We start from the raw sequence: 20,975 nt of genomic DNA on the forward strand, positions 1-20,975 counted from the left end.
TTTTAATAATTCTCCTTTAGGTTTTCTACCACTGTCAGTTCGGGCTGGGAATGGCTAGAGTCCAAAAGACTTCAGAGGGAAAAGGGGAAACGCAAAGATACAGAGAGAGAAAATTGTCACAATTCCAGTGCAAATTAAGCTGGAAAGAGACTCTTTTTAGAATAGTTAACTTAATATGAGAATATCTGTGAAGAAGGGGAGAACTTGCTCACTCTTCTGACCTGGGTGCTCAGCTTCAGCTGAAAAGAAAGGTGATGGCAGTATAATCAAGAAAATGAATAGCAAATCTCAGCAAACCTGTTGATAAGTTACTGGGGATAAAACAATGACATTGGGCACCAAGCCAGAAGGAAGTATTTTGAAGCATAGGAAACCAGTGCTCTTCCAAAATCAAATAAATAGGAAAAATACTAACAGGCATGGTAACAACCAGCTGGGAATTCTTAACACCAGTCAGTGATACTTGAGTGCTCATATTATGTTTGGCAATGAATTCAAAACTGCTTGGGAAAAAAGGTACCTGCAGTACCTATCCAGTTCCCCTCTCACTGGCTATAATATCAGCTTCATACTCACTACCCTAAAAAAAAAAAAAAAAAAAAAAGTAAGCCAGCAACAGCAACCAGCTATTAGAATTACAGTTTGTCTTCATGCAATAGCCTGTCTACACCAAAAGTTATCTGAAATGTCTTCATGCAATAGCCTGTCTACACCAAAAGTTATCTGAAATGTCTAAACAACGTTTAAAGGTTCTTTAGTTGTGATATATTTATTATTGCAAAAAATTTTACAAAAATAAACAACTAAGCCCATGTCGTTTCTTGCTTTTGCACTTTGACGTTTTGCAAGTTCAAGGACAGATATCAAACCAAAATGAAGTATTTCACTTTGGGCCAGGGTTAAATGTGGAATGTTTCATCTCACAGGAACTTTTTCCAAAAGGACAAGAATAAGGCTAAACAGAAATTACAGAAAAGGAAAAAACAACACATTTTGCAATCTTAATCATAGCTTTCTGATGTTTTTTATTTTATTTCTGCAAATAGAAAAACATAGTTTATATTGAATCAAAATATTGCTTCAAAACCTTCACATTGGGCATTCTGGTATCCTACACAACCAGCCAATCTTCTTGTTGTTACCACTTCCTCTCTGCTGTTTGTTACATTCACTTATCATCTCCCTCTAAAATTAGCCTAAAAGCTCTTTGAGCCAGGAATGAGACCAATAAAATGCCCAGTCCTTTCCAGGGCATTTGAATGTTCTGCTAAGATGAAGAGCATAAGTTTAGAGCTACAAAAACCGACCAGAAGTATCTGTATACATACAGATACTTATATGCATAAACACATGGAAAACATATGCAAAATAGGCATGTGTGTAATAATGGTCTTTCACTGTCTCCTCCTATCCTCACGGTCTACTGCTTTAACCAAGCATGTTAAAAGACTGCAAAATTCTACACTGCATATACTGTGCCTTGGAAATCAAACCCACAAAACAGATCATGTTCAATGAGATGGGAATTTCACAACTGTTCAGCTGAATATAATCAGCTGTGTTTCATCAAAATTTATCTGGGTAAGAACTGAATAAAACAAACATTTAAGATCTGGCTTACTACGAGAAGTTTGTACAAGAAAGCTCTGGACCCATCCTGTACATTTTATAGCAGGTATTTATGTCCACTTTTTGCAGTAAAGGATTTGTCAAGAATTTGAAAGAAATAAAAGCAAGGGGAAATAGAAAGTATTCAGCAAGTCGCAAAGCAAAACCTTAAAAGTATTTTGCATTTATGAAGGGATGCAAGTACTTTTATTCAGGGCTAGTCTCAAAAAGTAGCAATAATTGGTAAAGACACTGGGGGGCACCAAGAGTTTTAGATTTTACAGAACTGTAAGGAGAGAAAGTGGTGATTTAACTGGAGTTTCACATGGAAAGCTTTGCTTAAATACAGTTACCCAAGGCTCTGCACCTTTGAACTGTTAGCTATTGTCCTGAATTGCTCTTACCAAGATTGCTGCAACAGTAAAGTTAAATATTATTAACCCTGGAAGTTCAAACTCTGTAAAACCGAAGGGCTTTTAGGTATCACAGCTTCCTCAGTGCAGCCAAAAGTTGCACCCACACTCTGGACATAAGCACTGCAATAACTCACAGGAGGACATGTGTGGCTTTAGTGCTTCAACTTTTCAAGACAACACTGTGAAAATAAAGTCCTGTTTGCAGAACTGCAGACACTGCAGCCAAGGATAGGAAGGAAGAAGAGGTAAAAAACTGATAGGCTGTTCTCAGTTTTCTGCTGAATGTGTACATACCAAGCTTGGATATTTTAATCCTCCAAGGGCTTTTGTTTTTGGCATCTGTCTCAGGCTGTGTCCCTAGCACCATTAACTTAAAGCTGGCATTCAAATATTATTTAATCTTTCAAATTTATTTTATTTAACCGTGTCATGTAATTGAGCAAAAACGTGGACATACAGAAACCAGCTAACATACTGTTTCTAGCAGTATCATCTGAGCAAACTGGTCAAGTGGATGGTGTCCCTGCCCATGGCAGGGGAGTTGGAAATAGATGATCTTTAAGGTCACTCCCGAGCCAAGTCATTCTATGATTCTATGATTTAGGGATTTGGACAATCCCCTTCATCACAGGGATCTCAAAGTGGAATCACATGGACAGTGTGAGTGTCCTGAAATGTCTTGCTCTACAGGAACAGAATATCAGCCCTGCTCTTCACAGTGACATTTACCTGATTGAAGAAAAGAAACTTGTAAGGAATTTTTATGTGTCACTATTATCTCAGGTAAATAACCCTTGCTCTTCTGCAGTGAGAAGGGAAACAACAGAGAGATCTAATTAATTTGGTTATTTAAGATTAAGGGAAATGTCTTACATAATCAATAATAGGAGCAGAAAACATGTGAGGCATTAAGATGTGGTCCCTATTTTAAAAATCTGTGTTTCTGTATGTGTATTTGTGAATATAAATATGAATCCTTCTTCACTGAAATGTTTAAACTGAATTTTAATTTTTGGGCAAAGCCTTCAAGAGCCAAAACAGCTTTTAATTGCAGGGAGCTTCTCTGAAGCATCAGAGTACACTACTGTGTACATGCAAATGAGCACAACAGCCTAGTCTTGATCATTTCATACTTTTCCTCCTACAGACTTTACCTCTTTGCCTGCCTTAGCTTGCATCCCACTACACTCTGAAGGAAAATGCTGTCAAAAGAGTCTTCTCAACAGCCACTTGGACTGTGCCACTCCCCTGCTGAAATGCTATGTCTGGCATTGCTGTTCTTTACAGTTCCAGTTTCTTGGACTCCGCTGTTAATTTTTAATGGAATTCATTATCCTTGGTGAAGAAAGAGGCATGTGGTAATCTGATAACTTCTAGTCCTACGGAGGATTCAGCTGAGTCAGAATGTTCATAGAGATTGCATACAAAAGCACACTAACTCCTAAATTTCTCAAATTACTTATGAGCCCTTGGAGAGGACTTAAACCAACAAAGGAGTAATAGATGGTCAAGCAGTTTGCAAATGGGCCGTTTACAAATGGGCCATTTGAGTTTCACATTTATACTGTCTTGGAGTGGTTGAAATCAGTCCAGAAGACCATTACTGTTGTTGGTTTCACCCTCTTTGTACATCTTCTCTGTGGCTTTGGGACTTACCTCCAAAAGTTGTATTTGTTTCTCCCCACATCCTTCAGAGATGACTGTTCTCCCCTTTACCGCTGCTTTGAAACCTATACTTTGCAGTAGGTTAATATGACATGCTGTGTGCAAGAGGAGTGCATAACAAATGTTTGGAAAATAAAAAAATTACTGTATCTAAATCCAAGGCACACACACTCATGTCCCAGGAATATTTTGGTTCCTAAATGCCATCCTCAAGCAAATGCCAGGTTGCAGTGGTTATCGAGTCATTTGATATAAACCTTAAGGCTGCAAAGATAACAAACATCTTTTTCTTAAAACATAGTAATAAAAAAAGGGGAAGAAAAGAAGACAGAAAGAGAAAAATAATTTTTGTGATAGTTTAGATCCAGGAAAAGAAAAAGTTATGAAGAGTCTGTTGCAGATGTCTTTGGTTTTCCATATAGAATCTTGCTAATTACACAACAAATAGGGTGGCTTCTTAAGAATATACAAGTGGTTTTTCCCCCTATATCATGTCAGAACCTCATCACTATTCAAAATCTCCAATCACTTTGTAAGTAATACCTGGCTGCACAAAAGAAGCCTAACTAGAAATCTATAAACATTGCATAGATCTTCCCACAGTTTTCCACCACTTAGGAACTGAATTGTCCTTTTTTTTTTTTTTTCCCCTAGGTGATCACAGCATCTATGTTGGGATTTTTATAAGCTCAGCTACAACATGTTTAAAAGAAAGAAATTTTTCAAGGCCAGGCACTGGGATAAGCAATATTAAAGTGCAGTTAACAAGTGAAGTTAAAATCAAGATTAGTTTTCGTTTGGAAGCTTATCTATGGGTTTGAAAATACAAAAAAGTGTCAGGCTGGTTTACATACTTCATTGCTACTCCGTCCAAAGTAAAGCCATCACAGTGTATCTGGAGCTCAGAAAACTTTCTGAGAGTAAAATGTGCAAGATATGAAACACATTTCTAATTTTTATTTTGCAGTTACTGATATCTGAAAATATACATATCTGAAAACTCAGAAGAGAGATCTTAAATTCTGCTAAAGCAGGGAGCAAATGAAATGCAATTATTTCTTCAAATTTAATTTCAAAGAGGCTTACTAGAGATAGAAATTACTGGGTTTTTTTAAAAAAAAAAGGTGCTCTGGATTCCACTGAATCAAACCAGCATTCACTGGGGGAAATGAGCAGGGGGTGAGAAGAAACTAATGGTTCCAGTTTGAAGAAGTATACAGTTAGCCAAATTCCGTACTTAATTATCCCTCTTGTCCTTTCATAACTTATTTTTATATCTACACTGGAGAACAATGTAGTCCTTAATGAAATATAAAACATACACAAGCCCTTGGAAATCTATTTATCTGAATTACCTTCACAAATAAGGTTTTATCTTGGAGTCAATATTTTTAAGAAAAGATTGATTTGCTTAGCCTTCCTGAACTGTATTGTTCAAATTTCAAAACTTGGTCTTCAGATGTGATTATATGGCTGGACCGTCAGAGAAATATCTGGGAGACAGGGAAAGAGGGAATTTGTTGAATGTAAATACTGACCTGTGAAAACCAAAAGGCCATGCAATTGATATGAGGCTTCCAAGCCCATTTTCCCATTGAGAGATTTAGCCCTACTTAAAAACATGGCAACACACTGAAATAATTGCAGTCTTCAGAAATCTAACCTGAGAGAGAATCCCACTGGGAATGGTAATGATAGAAAAATAAAGTGATAACAAACCTCATATCAATTTTTCATCAGAAGGATACATATCAGATTGACATAAGGATGACAGTACATCAGGATTCCGCAGCTGCCAAAATTTATTTCTGAAAGCCTCATTAAGAATAAAAATCTAATTTTGATATTTGGAGAGTCCATTGAAAATTATACTGTGATTAAAATAAGGATCAATCTTATTCTCCATCCCAGAACCTTTCCAAATCAAAAGAGACTTCCTCACACATTGATTTTACAAGAGTGGAAAAAGTCTTTTTTAGGAATTCTTCTGTTTAGTACCCCAATATGTAGTACTAAATGCGTGTCTGCAGGGAGGTTGGTAAGCTAGACCAGACCTTTAGCTAATGGATATTTTTGTAAATATTTAGAGCCAAGTCATGGGTCTCCCCTAACTGGAAGTTTCCCTAAACTTCATAAAGATGAAAGGTATGCTTGAATTTTACTTTACTGCTACAGAGGAAGTATATATATAATTTAGACTGGCGCCAGATGGTTTTTTTAGTGATTAAAAACCCCTTCTTTTTACACCAAGAATAAACGTAGTACTTATATCAATGGTAACAAACTGTAAATTGTACACATTCTTTTTTTAAAATAAAATATGCATTTTAAACAGGAAACAAAGCAGCAGCAGCAGAAGTAGACATGCCAAATAAGTCACTGTATCCCATAATCATAATCTAAACATGCTATCAATGCATGCACATTGATAAGATAAAGAAGTAATGAATATACATGTGTTTCCACAATAAAACCATGAGTGTGCTCTGGCTTAATCACGAGGGAACTATAGTCCCATATTGTAGAAATTCTAAATTCCTAGACTTGTCTTCCCTAAAGATTAACATGAAATGGATGACAGCTTTGATCCTGCCGTCATATGGAATTGTGACCTTACGTGGGGCAAACGAGCAGCCCCAGCTATTGAACTGAGCTGCCTCAAACTGTTGCCTGTGCTTTCTGATGTGTACAGAAGTCATGGAAAGTAGACAGGCAGCCAGCCAGTTCACTTTCCCTTGCCTGCCCACCACAAATCACCCAAGAAAGCAAATCACCTTGCGGATGTGCTCCTGCAGCCCCTTGACCCCGTACATCCTCAGCACGAACCAAAGCTTCAGGGAGCGGAACCTCCTGCCCAGGGGGATTTGCCAGTGCTGCAACCAACGAGAAGAGAGGGCGCCCGTGTTAGGAGTCACCGCTGCAGTGCTGCAGCAGAAACTATATTCTATAACAGTTTTGAAGTGAACCACATTGCCACAGGCAGTTCCTAGAGGTGGGTCAAATAATAGTAGGAATATCTATTCCTGTTTTAATGCCCTGGTGTCAGAACGGAAGGGTCACATGGCAAATCAAATTATATTTGTGCATCCTGGATTCTCCTCAAAGGCTTTAGAAAAATAAGTATGTTGGAAGCTTGTTACATTGGCTTGTTTGCAGTTGCACGGCTAGCATCTATAATGACAGGCCTTTTTTCCATTTCAAAACAACAATGCTTCCATGGGTTAAAGATTAAAAATGCATATGCTTTTATTTTTATTTTTAAATTGTGATACTCACTATGATAAAGAAAAAAAAAAAACAACACAACTTTAGGACATTTCTTTCTACTGCCTGAACCTTGAGATATTGCACATGAAGACAATTTCTGCTTTTAAACAATCTGGTTTTCAAAAAAACAGAGTTTAAAATTTCAGTTTGAGGAATGTTAAAAATTTAGCAAGCTGCATCCTTTTTGGAAAGAAACATAAATTTTTTTAGGTTTATGATAGTAATGGAAAATAAAAGTTCTGAAAATATCAGTATATACAAGTATATATAAGTGTATACAAGTATTAATTATTACACTGATGCTGTACTTACCCGATAATCTGTTACAAGACCTGGAAATCAAAGAAAAAATGTTCACATTGCATCATCGCAATTGCCAAAGCCTTCAATCATTCTAATGTTAATTAAAAAGCTGTATCTTAGCTATACTTTACATCTGGTACAAATTTCAGCATCATCAGTATCAACAGGACCACTAAGTAACTACTAGGATAGCTGGCAGCATGTTAAATGAAGTTGCTTGTAATAACCTTTATTCCCTAGCTAGTCAGAATATACCACTAACAAATTAAGCCCTTTTAGAGAAGAAATACAATTTTCCTTTCTTTTATACTGCAGATGCTGTGGAGATGACAGACCAAATACTATGTTTATTTTCTTCTTGTAAGGAAAACAAGCAGCAGATAAAACAACTACCATTAATTTTGTTTTAAACAATTTGCAGAATCCCAAAACTCACTTCATCACTCATCCTCTGCTGTGAAATGTCATTTACCTTTAGCCTAGTGAACTGGGAACTTAAAATAATCCACTTCTAACTACCTTTTATACTCATATTTGTTGCTAATTCTTCAGCATGTCTAATAAGTGACTGGAAAAATTTACTCAGAGTTTGACCTCTTCCTGCTTGGACAATAGTAGTCTGTACTTTTTATGGCTTTTCATTTGTTGCAGTGAAAGCTCATTACAAACACAGACTGACCAAGCCACAAAGCAGTCCAGAGAGGCAAGTAGAGGGCATTATTAATTATCCTTTATATAAACATACAGTGTCAAGACGAATCTACTTTTTTTTGTAATAAGGTAATTAAACTGATTTCATAGTAAAGGGAATTGTAACATAGTTACTTGCTGTAAGTCAGCGACAGAAATTTAAGAGATGTATAATTTAAAGTATTTCTTTAGGAAACATCTGCTTAGCTTCCTTTTTCTGCTTTATTACTCTGCCATGGCGTATAAGCTTCATGGGAAAGTATGTACTTGAATTCCTAGGGCAAATGCTAAGTGCTCATGGAATTGTGAACTGCAAGGTACTATATAGAACTGTAGCATCTGAATTTGACCAGTCTATGTCATTTACATAATTTTCAGGCTTTATGTTTCCTAGGAGATAATAAAAAACCAGCAAAAAAAGGACTATTTCCTGTCTTACAAGCTCTCTTGCTGACGTTCTCTCATCTATGCAGCCAAAACATAGGAAAAAACATGGTCCTTCTTTCCCTGTAACAGATAGTCAGTGGGTTCTTGAACCTGTTACTGTGTTGGTTTCCAGGTGGTAAAAACACACACCCACCAACCAACAATCGTTAACCTGTTCCTAGACTTCAGGAAATGAATGTGGCTGTCTCAGCTTTTTTTTTTTTTTTTTTTTTTACCTCAACGAGGTAAACTGATAATATTCATATTCTTCTGCATTGTAGCAGCCATTTCTGTTTGAAAGCTGCAAGACTGGTAGCAAAGAGAGGAAAGCAACTGGTGACAGATAAATAATCCTACGCTCCTGCAAGGGGCTATGTCTAATGATACACAACAACGCCTTTCACAAGCTGTGAAGCAGAATGTAATCAATGCTTAGTCCTTGATTCCTTGATTACAAGCCTTAGTCTTACATCTGTATTTAACCAGGAGAAATTGCATTGTGGGAGCATATGTAGTGTTCACAATGAAGTATAAAGATGCATTCTTCTAACACTGCCATTAGGATTTGACCTATATCCTGGGCTGTCAGGCAAGCTAGTGTAATCTTCCTGGTGAGATGATGCAAATCACATAAAATTATAATTAATGACAAAATAAAGACTTTCCCCTTGGGGACACACATAATTGCCATATGGTTATTAAGAGTAATTGCTCACAGATAGAGATATTTTTCCACTCATTTAAATTCCTGAGTGAGAGATGAGTGAATTCAAAAATACTACTTCATTTGCTTTGTAAACCATGATGGGAATTCTCAGATCTGAGACGTATTCAGAAAATAAGGCCCTCCATTAGACAAGCCATACTTCCAGGAGTGCTGACATCTCATAAATCACATAGGGATCAATAGGGACTGTAGCACCTTTGTGTAGTAAATGTGTAGCAAATTTGACTACATTTATTGAAGGCATAAGTGTGGGTTGGAAGTTTAACTAGAGACATTTGCATTTGAAAAGTGTTGTCCAACTCCTTGCAAAAATTGATACTAAATGAGAATAGAGAATAGAAAAAAATTAGCATTACTAGGCTGCTATTAATCAGCTGATCTCTTTGAAATCATTATGTCAGATCATATAACATGTTCTCACTGCTTCTGAAGGCAAGATGAAGGCTGAACAACTTTTTATATAACTGAAGTGATAAAGTTTTCAGGTCAACTAGATATCCTTACTAATGACACCCTACTTTTGACAAAGGCTTGATTTTCTCATGGTGTTATTTAACCTGGGGAAGGTCTGAGGCTCTTTTATCAGCACTGTCAGTTGTCACAAGAACATATTTTCACTTTAAGGCTGGATTTTTTTCTCCTGAAAAGAAATATTTTTAAAGTATGTAGATATTTTTAACGTATGTAAAAGCTTGTGCCTTAAATGTATTTGCTGTAACTTGTCTTTTTCATTTAAAAAGGCAAAAAAAACCCTACATATTATTTTCTTAACAATTATAGCTTTTAGAGGATGAACCTCAGCTCCAGAATTACTGCATGTTCCTGTTTACTGCACTGTTCTCTATTTGCATTGCTTAGAAATGGACAAAAGAAATAAAATGCAAGATTTATGCCAGTTCAGGATTAAGGCACAGGAATCCATTTTTTCCTAGGGCTTTTTAGTGAATGGTGGAATTCTGGATGGTAGTTCATAGCCATAACAGAGAGAAGATAAAAGTACTCAGGATACACTTCTGAACGCAGATCGGGACCAACAATTCCAGGAAAAATATGAGATTGAGTGTACGGTAAGAGCATCCACGTATGATTCACCCTCTTGAGAAAGTTATGAGAGAACTTCCACCACATGTTGACCCTGCACTGCTGTGACCTTCTTCACAATTATTCAGGTAATAACCAAATGTGTAAAAATGGGCTTCAAGATGGCAAATATCACTCTGCCGTTTCTAGGTACGTGCAGGAGCAGCACTAATCCATTAAGGAGCTTTGTACAGAGCCTAAGATTTGTAAGGTCTTTGGGAGCATTTTGTGAAGAGCTTTCATAAGCATTTTTTACAAGACTGATAGTCCGCTCTTACTGCTTTCCTCTACAGCCAGCGTAAGAACATGAGAGCTACAGGATGATGTCACAGAAAGCTATCACTCAAAAATATAGCAGAGACAGCGTCTTCTTTGTGGCTTCTGGGAGTTTTTGCTCCTTACGTGGGTTTTTGAAAAATCTGAATCAGGGATTACACAAATAGCTAAGAAAAAAGTCACAGACTTTAAAACCAAATTAGATCCTGAAACCATTCTGGAGAATGATATGTTGGGGAAGGCAGGTTAAGGAACTTGAAACACAGCACCCAGTAATATGTTTATCTGACAGCCAAAAGACCATAAAGAATTTTCTCAACACTCCTATAAGGAATCAATGGTAAGTCTGCAACTGGGGAAATCCCAGTACAAAAAGAGTAATATAATGCTTTATAAAATTACTTTCTTTCTATTTCTTTTAACTAACTAAAATCTCATTAAACAAATACTTGCACTTTAATAAGCTTAACTCCCTCAGGCACTCAGAAAATGAAAATAGGCTCCTAAACAACTTAGGTGGTTTTAAGAATTTCAGTTTTCACCTTAAGTCCTTTTTTTCCATTAAATATCAATGTGCGAACAAAATAGCAATGATCTCATTTAACTGTAAAATTACCAGACTCCTGATGGTGATGCTGCAGGTAAAGAGGTTCTAATTTAAAGGCACCTATTAAATCTGATCTTTTTTTCACCCTGTATATAAAAAAAGAAAAAAAAAAAAAAAAAAGAAAAAAAGTCAAATTGAGAAATTTAGGAATAGAAATTTAAGAGATTATATTTCCACAAGGAGTGAAGTCAAACTGAATGTGTTTAAACTGGCATATTTCCTGAGCACAGCCTGTGCCATTTTCAGTGCTTTTTCACAGCCATATCAGTACTGTACTTACAAGTAGTTAAGTGTAAGGCTCAGCAGGAACGGGCAGCATGACTGCACGACTGCATATTTAAAAACAGACAAGAAACAGACATAGAGGATCTTTTTATGGTGATAGACACTCACACCAGAATGTGAGACTAGCTGAAGCAATGTTAATGTTTGCAGTCAACAGAAGTTGTCTTGAAATTACTGCAGTACAAAGCTGCGTGGGAAGAGCTGTTGCTTTCTAAACACCGTGCACAGCCACAGGGAAGCTCTGTGGATGCTGGCCGCTGTCTCTCCATGCTGCAGCCACTGGTAGGGACAAGCCACCCGGTCCAGACTCAGGCTTCCCTCTTGTACCACCATCCCCTTAGCTGGATCCAATACACAGTTACTGACAGACATGCTACAGCACAATGTAACACTGAGAAGCATACCTTACTATTGCCAGCTAGGAGTGGTGTGACTGGACTGAGGTTCAAAAGCCAGTATGTCCCTTTTAGAGAGAATAAGCTATGTTTTGCCAATGGTTAATAACAAGTTTTTTTTCTCGTTCATGCTTCACACTGTGTAAGACTGACTCACCTCCACATATGTTGGGGTTTATAGAGGCAGAAGAAGAAGAAACCATAAATCAAAAAAGGGAAAGACTGCTGCATCATTATATTAGGCCTATAAATATATTACAAAGTAAGCAAAAGTTGTATCAACACGGGAATACTCTAAATGACCGAAGTCCAAACCTTTTTTTTCCTGTGTTTTAACGTTTTAATGTAAAATTGTAAATTTCTAAGGAAAAATCTAATTTCCAGTATTTTACTGTGCATTTATAAATGCACAAGACAGTACATACTCCCAACTCTCATTCACATCTAGGCTGTGGTCATAAAACATCTTATTCAAACAAACAAAAAGCCTCTCTATGACTAATGGCCAGGGAAGTACCAAGGTTAACAGCTAAATGCTTTCCTTCAGGTATGGAAAGTACGTAGTTGAAGATAAGTAAGCTCATGCACATGAAAATAGCAACAAACTTTCAGAATGTTCTCAATAAAAACAATAACTTATTTGTGTGATGGAAATGTCTTGTGGAGAGAAGGAAGAAACTGAAAGCAGGTTTAATTAGGGTAAATATTTTTTACAAACCTTAAATTGTTCTACTGTAGTTTATTTGATATGCTTGATTACTTTGATATATTCGTGTTTCATTAGCTCATTCTGTAATTCTAATCCAAATTACAATCAATGTACTTATTTGTTTTGTAACAGCTTAATTTCTTCTCTGTTTAACAATGGAACAGATAACTACTCAGTAGGAACATCTAGTTTAGAAGACATAAAAATGCTGCCATCTTGTACTTCTTTGGTGATGTCACTGCTTTTTTAAAAGGAGATTTCACAGGTCTTAATCTGGCAACCATGAAAAACTATCTAAAAGGATTACTAAAATAAATCCGAAGCCTGGACATCAATGTGTACGAACCACTTGAGTTGCACCTCTATACACCATGCCTAGATTTCGCCCTATGTATTTAAAGTTCGCAGTAAGTGCTTGTGTGGTCTGGACATTACTGGCAAACTCCAGTGTAGTAAGGCCCTCTGATTACTATGTGCCATTGGTTGTTCAAAATGGCAGCAATGAAATAACAAAGAGAAGTCCAAGGGCAATCAAAAGAGATTTCAGGGCCCTGGGACAATTGTAGAGGGATAAGGAGCACAGGTAGTGAACAGTTTCCTCAATTCTTCCAGTAAAGAGGAATAATACTGATAGGAATAGGCAGATCCATCAGGTCAATGAGTGGCTCTGGGGTTGGTATAACTGGACAAATTCTGTAGTTTTTGACCACAAATGGGATGATCTACTCAACACCTGGTCCACTGACACCTGACAGGTTGCATCTGTCTCAGATGGGAAAAAGAGCTGGATAAACACATCATGAGGTGAGTGAGCAATTGGCTCACGGGTCAAGCACAGAGGGTAATAGTGAATTGGGTGACATCAGACTGGTGACCTGTCACTAGTGGGGTTCCACAGGGCTCCATCTTGGGCCCTGTGCTCTTCAACATCTTCATAAATGATTTGGACACAGGACTGGAAGGGATATAAAGCAAGTTTGCAGGTGACACAAAACTGGGAGGATCTGTTGACTCCCTTGAAGGCAGGCAGGCCCTGCAGAGAGACCTCAAAAAATTAGAGAGTTGGGCAATCACCAACCATATGAAGTGCAAGAAGGAAAAGTGCTGGATTCTGCACCTGGGGTGAGGCAACCTCAGATGTTCCTACAGACTAGGGAATGAGGTGCTGGAAAGCTGTGCCACGGAAAGGGACCTGGGGATCCTGGTCGAAGGCAAGTTGGATATGAGTCAGCAGTGCCCTGGCAGCCAGGAGGGCCAACCGTGTCCAGGGCGGGCATCAAGCAAAGCATCACCAGCTGGTTGAGGGGGGGATTGTCCCACTCTGCTCTGCACTGGGGTGGCTTCACCTTAAATACTGTGTGCAGTTTTGGGCACCACAATATAAGAAAGATTTTAAGCTATTAAAGAATATGCAAAGAAGGGAAACAAGGATGGTGAAGGGCCTTGGGGGGAAGCCGTATGAGGAGTGGCTGAGGGCACTTGGTCTGTTCAGCCTGGAGAAGAGGAGACTGACAGGAGACCTCGTTGCAGTCTACAATGTCCTCATGAGGGGAAGAGGAGGGGCAGACACTGATCTCTTCTCTCTGCTGACCAGTGACAGCACCTGAAGGAAAGGCCCAAAGTGTGTCAGGGAAGCTTTAGGTTGAATATTAGAAAAAGGTTCTTTCCCCAGAGGGTGGTTGAGTCCTGGAACTGGCTCCCCAGGGAAGTGGTCACAACACTAAGACTGAAAGAAGTCAGGAAGAATTTGGATGATACTCTAAAGCACATAGTGTGACTCTTGGGATGGTCCTGTGCAGGGCTAAGGGTTGGACTCAATGATCCTTGTGGATCCCTTCCAACTTAGCATATTCTGTGATTCTGTGACAGGAGTGGTGTTCTTAATTTACTTTGCAAATACCCATGGCCAAATGAAGGATTACATCAGAAGGATGTGACATGGCAGTTTGAGTGGCAGTTCATGTAAGCAGGGAATGCAGGAAGGGTGCTGCAACCTGCAAGTAGGTCCACACCTCAGGTAAGTGCTGAGTGCTCAGGAGGTGCACACCAGAGGGCTGAGTGCTGTAGGTCTGTTCCATAATGGTGGGCACTCACCTCAGAGCCAAACTAGATAACCCCTGAGAAGACTGCTGCTCAAGCCCAGACTGAACTGGTAAGGAAGGAGACATCAGTACAGGTGGCAGTTTGCAATGGATACCCAGATACTTCTACTGGAGAAAAGGCTGGTACCTGCACAGAGTGTGCCCAGGTTGATTACCTGTTGCAGCAGGTGGTTGAATTACAAGACACAGTTAATAGGCTAAGCAGTATTAGAGAGACTGAAACAGAAGAGATACATGGCTTCGAAACCATACACTTGGTTGGACCTAGATGATCTTTAAGTTCCCTTCCAACCTTAGCCATTCTGTGCTCTGTGATCTACAGATAAGCATTTTCTGTAAGCACCTTCCTTCCAAATACTAAAACACCCTTCCCAACCAAAAGTTAAGACTTAAGCCCTGAAAAGAGTAATAAAAACCCAAGAATACCAAGACTTTGAAAGATTATTATTTTCACTCTCTCTGAATGAAGACACTTCTTCCCACTTTATAATATTCCAGAGTAGCAATTGAACAAGTGAGGCAAAACTGACTGGTAGTTTCAAGGCAAAGTCTCTAAAGGACTCTTGAGTATGGAAAATATGCACTTCTTGGAAAGGCCATATTAAATTTCTTTTTCTAGGAAATTGACTGCTCTTTTCTGTACATCAAGAAGACTGAGAATATTTTACAAAAGGTTTATAATGAAATTGCCTCCAAATCCAAAATTATATCAGTGCCACATATTGCACTGAGTAGTTAAATAATTACATTATAGATCTAATGGCTAGACTATCTTAATCAGCAGCGAAAAGAAATGCAAGTGTTTACTGGGGGAAGTGCTGAGAAGCCTGGGTTATTTAGAAGCCTGCCCATCAAAGGAACTCATATTACTTTGATCCTGAAATGATGTTCAGTGTTCACTGAACTCTTTCCATGTTACTACAATATCATGCTTAATACTTCCCATGGATCCTAAGAGGACTATGTATCCTTCACAATTACTTTTTCTCACCATGTTTCTTCATCCTTTCTTATCAAATTTCACCTTTTTAGGCAGTGTAATAGTTGGTAAGAGAGGTAAATTTTGAACATGGGTCCTAGAGTTAGCTGGACAGTGGTTTTGGCTTCAAGTCAAAGAGTTTAAGTGTACATTTCATTCTTTATTAAGTGAATAACGTCTATACATAAATGCCTTGCTGAAATGAAGCCTGTATGGCTGTAGTACTAAAACTTTGAGTAAGGAGACCTTGTAAAGTCCCTTGAGATTCCTTGCAATGGAATCTTCCTATCTACAAAAACAAACATTCTAAGCTTTGCTAAGAAGTAGTTAAATCACCTGAGATGGAAGTCACAGTGGGATTGGATATACCTTGTTTTCCTGGAAAGCCAGGTAAAACACTTTTAACATAGTTCCATGGGTTTTTCAGGGAAAGCAGAATTAATGAGAAATTAAACTTTAGGGACTAGACTGTACCCTAATTGTTCTACAAACACTAAAGAGAATCATAGTGTACTGTCTTACTTGCAGGTGGCTATTTTTTTTAACAAATCTTTGAGTAAAGGGAAAAAGAAAGGAGAAACTAGCAAAGGAGTTTGTTTCTTTGTTTTCCTATTTCCAAATACACAGAGACACAGCATGTTATGAGGTAATTATAAACTGGAGTGATAGGTTTATCACTGCCACTACTGATGAATTAGGGTCAAAATGTAAGCCATTTACCCTAAGGAAAAGAAAAAAAGACCATAATGGCTTGGAATATTTGAAATACCTATATCAGCTAAAATATTTATGTAAAAAATGTCACCTAAAAAGTCACCTTTTCTGGGGATATTAAAAGAGCTGAAGGTTAACCAAAAGCAACTGAGTGATTACTGTCTCACGTTTATTCTTCTTTTAAATAAGGTGACCTATCTCTGCATGACGTTTTGGAGTCTTCTTTTTAACATTCAGTTTTTCCTTCCTTTTTTTCATTTTTGCAAATTTTGTTCCATTATAACTGAAATTAATGTTTTCACTTATTTTGATAAATAGTCTGCATTTACTGAATAGTTGTTTAGTTGTAATGCTGGTAAACATCTAGTTTGGGACACAATAGGATCATTTATTATAGAATGGTTTTAACAAAACCATGTATTATTACTGGTATGATACTTTGGTTTGTTTGAAAGTATGTCTATGGGTTTCTATTTTGGCATCTTTTTATATCAAAATGTTGTCTCTGCTGTCATTTGGGGAAATTGAAAGTCAGTACAAAATTATATAAACAGTCCTTTTTGAAATCAGCTGCTTTTCATCAGCCAAATCTCAAACATTTTTAGAAAGGCTTTTAAAAGACGAAAGCTTAAACAAAAAGAAATTTTATGGAAAAGAAAATCAAAAAGCTCTCTTTAGCATATTGTTTGTTTTTCATTTATGTTTTTAAACAGTCCCAAAATGGACCAAGTATGAATCTGCAGAATTTTTAGGACTTCTCTCTATCTTTCTGGAACATAATGCCTATTTCTAAATTTCACATTTTTGAATCTTGGATTAAATAAAAGGGAATTTTGTAAATAATTTACAAGACTTGAAGCTATCCAGTTCTCCTCATTTCAATAGAGAAATGTAAATAAATGTTTACTGGTAGAAGGGCAGACTAATATAATGTGATTTTTTTCCCCTTGCAATGTTTCCTTTAACTGTAACACTTACCACATAGCAGAGCAGTCAAAATTCACTAGGAGCCATTTGTGAGGATTAAAGTTAAATGAATCTGCAAACTGAGAATGGACAAAAAAAAACAGAATTATGAAAGAGAAAAGTATCCATGTGCTAATGATACAACAGTGTAATATTGTCTCTGTACCCCTTAACTACAAATGAATTCTTGAACTGGGTCTTTATAATGTTCATGCTGACGTCACCTTAGTTAGTAACTGTTTTAGTTAAATCCTCATTCATTTTGGGAATGCAGTTCATCTTAGGTGTGCAGTTAGGCTATTAGTATCATCAGCATTTTGAGCATTTGTTAACAATTATACTTTTTAGATACGTATGTTAAGGAAAAGTACATATCTCATTGTAAATAAAAAAATAAATAAATCTGTATACTCAGTGTGGTTCATATCACATTTTCCAATAAAAATTCACTAAGCTTTCTGTTTCCAAGAGCGTTAAACATACACACACAAAACTCAAATATACAGAGACAAATGATTTAGTTAATTCAGCATCTGCACATCACATTCATTCATAAAATTACAACCAACTAGGAAATGTTTGGGGATTGTTGGTTTTAGTTTTTTTACTGATAGGGTATTTTCTTTCAGTAGAAATTAGTTTTTCATCTAAGTCAAAGAAATACTACCAAAGAATAAGGACTGGCAATACATATTTACACATAATGTGCCAGGCCCAGTTTACTTGAGATATGTTTAGGTGTGGCATCAGAAGAATCCCAGGTAGGTAAGATGAACATCAAGTGGGAAAGGCTTCATCCATGTTTTCTGTTTTAACAAAGGCAGAAGTCATCAGCCTTAAAAAAGAGAGATGAGGGCCTGGCAGTACATTAATAGCACTTTTATGTTCTCATTTGCTTCTCATAACCTTCCCTGTCATCTGTAAACAATTAACAATTACTCTAATAAAAGAAGATTATCTGTCTATCTATCTATATATCTATCTAGCTATCACCCTGTACTAGGTATGGTAGGAAACTCATTCATAGTGGTTAAATATTTACTCCTATGACAAATGCTGGCCCAGACAAGGGATGCTGTTTCATTTCCTTCAGGAACCAATAACAATAATTTTAAAAATATTCCCACACAGGAAATTACAACAAGCTTCATTTGCTGATAAAAAAAGAGACAGAAAGAAATGCTTTATTTGTGAGGGGGTTTTCCCTCCTCTTCTTCATTAGTCACTACCTATCAGTGCTGTGTTTAAACTTCTGGCTTTACCAAACAGTAATATTTTCTCCACTGACGTGGAAGACAAGGACATATCTGGCTGACTGAGGGGAGCAGCAGGAAATTGAAGTATTCTTATCTAAGCAACTGAATGCTAAGTAGCTCAGCAAGGGGAGGAAAAAGGAACAGGAGTGCTGTTGGGGGAATATTTCATTTAGCTCTCTTGGTTATTAAACCCTGTCTGTTTGAGATAGAGCTACTGGCTCTATCCTATACGACTTTCAGGATGTAAGAAAAAAATCAAACATAATGAATAACGAGACATAACATTTTTGTAAGAATAATTTTGTGTGTGTGTGTGTGTAAGGTAGAATTAGGCTTCTATAAATGTGTCCTTTGGGATATTTGGGAAAAAGTTCCACTTTTCTATTTTGTAAGACACTTTGTTGATTCACTACTACTTGCTATTCTGAATGAGAAACTTCTACATAGTGGGGTAACTTGCATACTCACAATATAAAACAGTAAAAATTATATAAACTTAAGTAATGTGATAGAATGTACAGGGATTTGAGGTGCAGCTAACTCAGGGATTCTGGAAGATTCATTTACCTTGGATGCATAAACAACACAGAAAGAGCAAGGTTTTAGCAGGCTTTTAGAGAAAAACACCATTCACCTCCACTCCATTTAAAAGATGCCTGAATTCAGGGCAGATGAATGCACTCCCAGCATAGGCTGCATCAATATGCATCCAGATATTTTCCTTATTACCTAAAAAAATAATTGAAGGGGAAATAAATTAAACAGCAGATTAAAAAGCCCTATTAATTTGCATGAAACCAAGTGCCTGAGAGATTTTTCTTTGATGTTATTATTTTTCCAATTTAAAATTAAATTAAGAGATTAAATGTTTCTACCATCTGGGTTTTCATTTCCACATAAAGATGTATACATAATATATTATTTTTCCTTCCCACTTCTAGTGGAACAAAGTCGTAGAATCATAGAATACACTGAGATGGAAGGGATCACAAGGATCATCATGTCTTATCTTACTAATATTAAGCAACATAAAATACTATGTGATTTTGATTTAAGAACCATTATAAAATACATATTAAAAAAAAAAAAGATGTATCTAGAGATTTAGCTATAATTTCGAAGGTAATAAAACTACTTAGGCAGTAAGAGCTAGAATATTAGCTGTGCTCCCCAATTCTAACTCATGAATCACAAACACATCTCTATACAGTATTTTTTGCATATTGATATATATGCATGCACATGCTTTTGAACTACCAGCAGCAAACTATTTATTACAAGATGGAGATGCTTCTGCAAAAGCAAGCGTTGAAGTGTTAAGAAAGTGCTAGTTTTGATTAGTCACTGAATAGTTTCTGCAGAAATATTTTGTCATATGAGCAGCTCATGTATTCCCTGTAATTTAGTATTCACATTCTATTATAGATCACAGTATTAATGTATTTGGTAACAATTCTGGTCTATGAGTTAATGGCTAAAGCCCACATAACATTTTTACACTGGTCATCAGACAATTCTGATTGCTATTTCCACATACAGAGGTATATCCATTGAGATCTGCAATTGGGCACCAAGTTCAAGCTAATACAATATTATTCAAAAAATCTGCAACTGAAGTTTATTTGAAAATATATTGAAAGTTCTACTGATTAATTATTTTTAAATATGATCACGTATACTAAGAAGAAAATCAGGCTGAAAAGCTAGCACAAGACTTCTGATTTCAGTGGTGTGAAATACTTCTCATCTTTGCTGCACGAACAGGGAATCATTGAGGTGAAACACATGATTAGCTGCTATACCTAAAAGTATCGATGTCGCTGTTTTAATGGGTCAGGTCTGTAGGAATAAGCCAAACAGCAAAATAACTTGTAGCTGCTAAGCAGACTACTAGAAACCTGTTTAGAAAGGAGGACTGGGAGAAACTGAGTCTCTGGGGCTTGTGCTGAAGAGGAAGAAACCTCACAGAGCAAGTGAACACCTCACAAGGCCCAAACTTTCAAACCCCGCTGAATAAATTACCAGAACATCAAATGCAGTTTCTATGAAGCTGCTTCCAATGGCTTATAACTGTAAATTTCCTATTCTAAATGTACACTTGAATAGATATGGTGCACTTTGCATTTTCATCAGCCAGCGTGTGCTTTTGACCAAACCCTGCTGCAGATCAAAGCTTGACACAACAAACCATCACACAGAAATACTTACAAAGGGTTCCTGACTCAATCACTGCATTAAACACCCTGGCACTTGTTCTATTTTCTTGAAAGATGAAAAAAATCAGGAAGGGGAAAGTAAGGATTAAGAATGTGGATTTTTGGTGCATATTTCTCTACTTTTCATAGTTGTTAGAACCATGTAGAAACAAAACAGTTGGTGCAGAGAAGAATGAGAGTTCAACTTTCCCCTGATATGCACCATTGCTGTAGAGGCACTTGCAGGTAGAAGGGCTTGAAGAGAAATGTTACAAACTGAAGCAGTTACAGTAATTTTTAACTGACAGT

The 20,975-nt window shown here is 37.1% G+C and overlaps 1 protein-coding gene across 6 annotated transcripts in view; it reads right to left on the bottom strand.

Annotated features, from left to right (window-relative positions):
• The window catches only part of DDC (dopa decarboxylase), a 69,845-nt gene that overhangs the window by 8,396 nt on the left and 40,474 nt on the right, over nt 1–20,975 (bottom strand). For 5 of the 6 annotated variants that reach the window (XM_027878980.1, XM_027878983.1, XM_027878978.1 and 2 more), the window contains exons 8-12: nt 19,106–19,200; nt 17,228–17,295; nt 11,075–11,151; nt 7,269–7,288; nt 6,464–6,562 (exon numbers count right to left, since the gene is read on the bottom strand). In XM_027878980.1, coding sequence (XP_027734781.1) covers nt 6,464–6,562; nt 7,269–7,288; nt 11,075–11,151; nt 17,228–17,295; nt 19,106–19,200 — 359 coding nt within the window. Of the gene's footprint in view, nt 1–6,463; nt 6,563–7,268; nt 7,289–11,074; nt 11,152–17,223; nt 17,296–19,105; nt 19,201–20,975 lie in introns of those variants that run through there. The other variant, XM_027878984.1, reaches the window with a different exon arrangement.

This window comes from Empidonax traillii, unplaced genomic scaffold, assembly GCF_003031625.1.
Source record: "Empidonax traillii isolate 1590-97213 ecotype Southwest subspecies unplaced genomic scaffold, ASM303162v1 scaffold48:size2401408, whole genome shotgun sequence".
Taxonomy (NCBI): Eukaryota; Metazoa; Chordata; class Aves; order Passeriformes; family Tyrannidae; genus Empidonax; species Empidonax traillii.